The sequence below is a fragment of the Panicum hallii genome, chromosome 1 (genome assembly GCF_002211085.1).
Source record: "Panicum hallii strain FIL2 chromosome 1, PHallii_v3.1, whole genome shotgun sequence".
NCBI lineage: Eukaryota > Viridiplantae > Streptophyta > Magnoliopsida > Poales > Poaceae > Panicum > Panicum hallii.
The window spans coordinates 18744897-18747432 of NC_038042.1; the positions used below are offsets into that span (position 1 = coordinate 18744897).

At 46.5% G+C, this 2536-nt stretch overlaps 1 protein-coding gene across 1 annotated transcript; it reads left to right on the forward strand.

Annotated features, from left to right (window-relative positions):
• The first annotated feature begins 1429 nt into the window (after window positions 1-1429).
• On the forward strand, window positions 1430-1873 carry LOC112896387 (prostatic spermine-binding protein-like). Its single transcript, XM_025964336.1, has one exon. It carries the CDS (start codon window positions 1430-1432, stop codon window positions 1871-1873), a length of 444 nt encoding a protein of 147 aa, XP_025820121.1.
• The last annotated feature ends 663 nt before the right edge of the window (window positions 1874-2536 follow it).

The window sequence follows — 2536 nt, forward strand, 5'->3', positions numbered from 1 at the left end:
CCCTCGGTCAACGGCACAGGATCTGGCACACGACCTGGCGTCTTGATCTGCTGGGCGTGCCGCTTGACCTATACCTGATCAGGAAGGTGTAGATGTGGTTTCAGTTAGTTTCCTACATGCACAGACACGTTCAAACATTAGTCCCAGCCGTGATCAGCTCATCGGGTGATCCCTGATATCAGCTGTAAAGACCTGATTGTCTCCCGGTATCAGATCGGATCTATATATCTAAACAAGATGCATATATCTGATATTAATATAAACTTGCTCTGTAATCAATAAGCTAATTCAATCCATGATGGTTAAAGCTTTCACCACATAACCGGAACATCCTACGCGTAGTTATGCCTAACAAATACGAAAGATAACAGGATAGCAACCTAAACAGAGGCCTAAAAACCAACAGAAAGCCATTCCCGGAACAATCCCTCTTTAGATCAATATAAAGCATCAAACGTATTGCCGGATCATTTAACTTGTTTGAAGGGCCTAATCATGTAGATATCAAGCCAAATCTTTGATGAACAAAGACTAACCATAACAGATTGGATCTACTAATCGAAACAGAGCAAGGTGCTGCCCTTGCACCCGGGATCGGGCATGAGGAAAGCTAAATGTTTACAGGTGATGAACAATGCATGGATATAGTATGAAAAGCCGATGCATCCCTATAAACTTTAAGATACTAGTGTTACGCGCCATCAACAATGCCTCAGCACGAGAAACAAAAAGATAAATAGGTAAGAACGATGCTGCCCCGATCATGCGAAGCGTGATCGGGGCTGCATAGCACTTACCTGAGAGAAACCCTAAAACAGGGGTGGCGATACGCCGAGAGTTGTTTGCGAATGCTTGTTGTTATCATTCGTAGTCTAGGGTACATATTTATAGTTTGGAGACTTGCCTCTCCAAACCAATCCTAACTGACTACGACACAAATCTTGGCTATCTAAATCTAAACTAACTTAACTTGATACATGGCCAATCTGGCCTCAAACCGCCCGCGCAGGAGCTGATTCGCAAGCCCATTACAATTATCCTTTGAGCCCATCTTGCTCTCGGCCCACCTTTTGGCCCAGCCAAATTATGGCGATAACACATGCCCCCCTGGTTTTGGCAATAATAATTTCGAAACCATTTTTTTCATTTCCATCGCCTCGCCTCTTCGACTTCCAAAATCCGTACACGCGTGCCACTCCCACTGCCATAGAATGTGATTACTCTGCATCTAACTCCTTGGAAACCGTCACAGTGCCTATTCATATTCCACTCCTGCCTTTATTAGTTTACCTTGGTAGATTTCTTTTTCACTCATCTCCTTCCTTCAGCCATTAGCAACCGCACCAGTACACCCCTCTTTCTCTCTCAATGGCTTCCTCATCCTCTGCTTCCTCCGTCATCTCCATTGAATTCAAGACAACTCAGAGAGATGACCCCGGAGTTCGACCCCATAGCTGCCTATGAGGCCTGGGGCGCTACTCTGCAATCGGATGCAGAGGGGTGGGATTTCCAGGCTTGGTCAGAGGATGATGAATCCCTGACCGACGGCGAAGATCTCCAGTTCCTCCTTGGCAGGGAACTGGATGAAGACGATGATGATGACATGTCCTGGGAGGGGAATTTCTCCTCCTCGGAGGAAGAAACCGTTGGCACGTCCACCGAGGAAGAATCGGCAGTAGGAGGCTTCCTATGTGGTGGGTCGTTGGAGGACGACGAGGATGATGATGATGAAGAGACTGAAGGCAGCAGCGGCCACAATGGTGACAGTGGTGGGGACAACGGCAGCGACAACGACGGCAGCAACGACGATAGCGACGCCAGCGTAGCCCCTCTGATCAAGCGCCGCAAGGTCTTAGGCACCCACTGGTGGTAGATCATAGGATTGTACTAAGCTGATAGATCAGCTTTAGGAGCAATCGGCTCCCCTTTTGTAATGATTTTCCTTATGAATGAAATCTTTCATTTTAATCAACAACTGTCGAGAAGCTGATTTACCGGGAGCTGATGGCAACGCATCAAACCTTTCTCTCAAAGTGCCGATCCGAATCTGAGTCGATCCCTGAACCAATTCCATCTTCCGCTTAAATCTAGAACTTTCCCGAAATAGATCTACACAGGTTCCCCGAATCCAAGTTGCGCTCCAATACCCCTGCTCACAAATCCAATCGCAAAGCCCAGATCAAAGCCTCAGAACGCGAACTCAAGACTCGCAAAGCAAACCCTAGATCCAATCTTGAGCCTTCAATCACCATTGGAGCTTCAAATGGCAGAACCCTCAAATGCCGATGCGGGCATCCTTGGTCTGAACGTAAAACCCCGACCTTTCGCTAATTTAATGAAGTAATTATTTGAACCCTTGAAGCATTAAATTATCCTTTCCTGTTATTTGGCTCTTATTGATTCTTTAGGTTTCAGACATCCTTCTGCTGCATCCTTCTTTCCCCAATTCCTTTTGTCTTGGGCCTCGTTCTTATGAGCGTCCAACAGATTTGATTTCTTGTGAGGCCAATCGAATCCCATTAGCAAGCCAAGATAT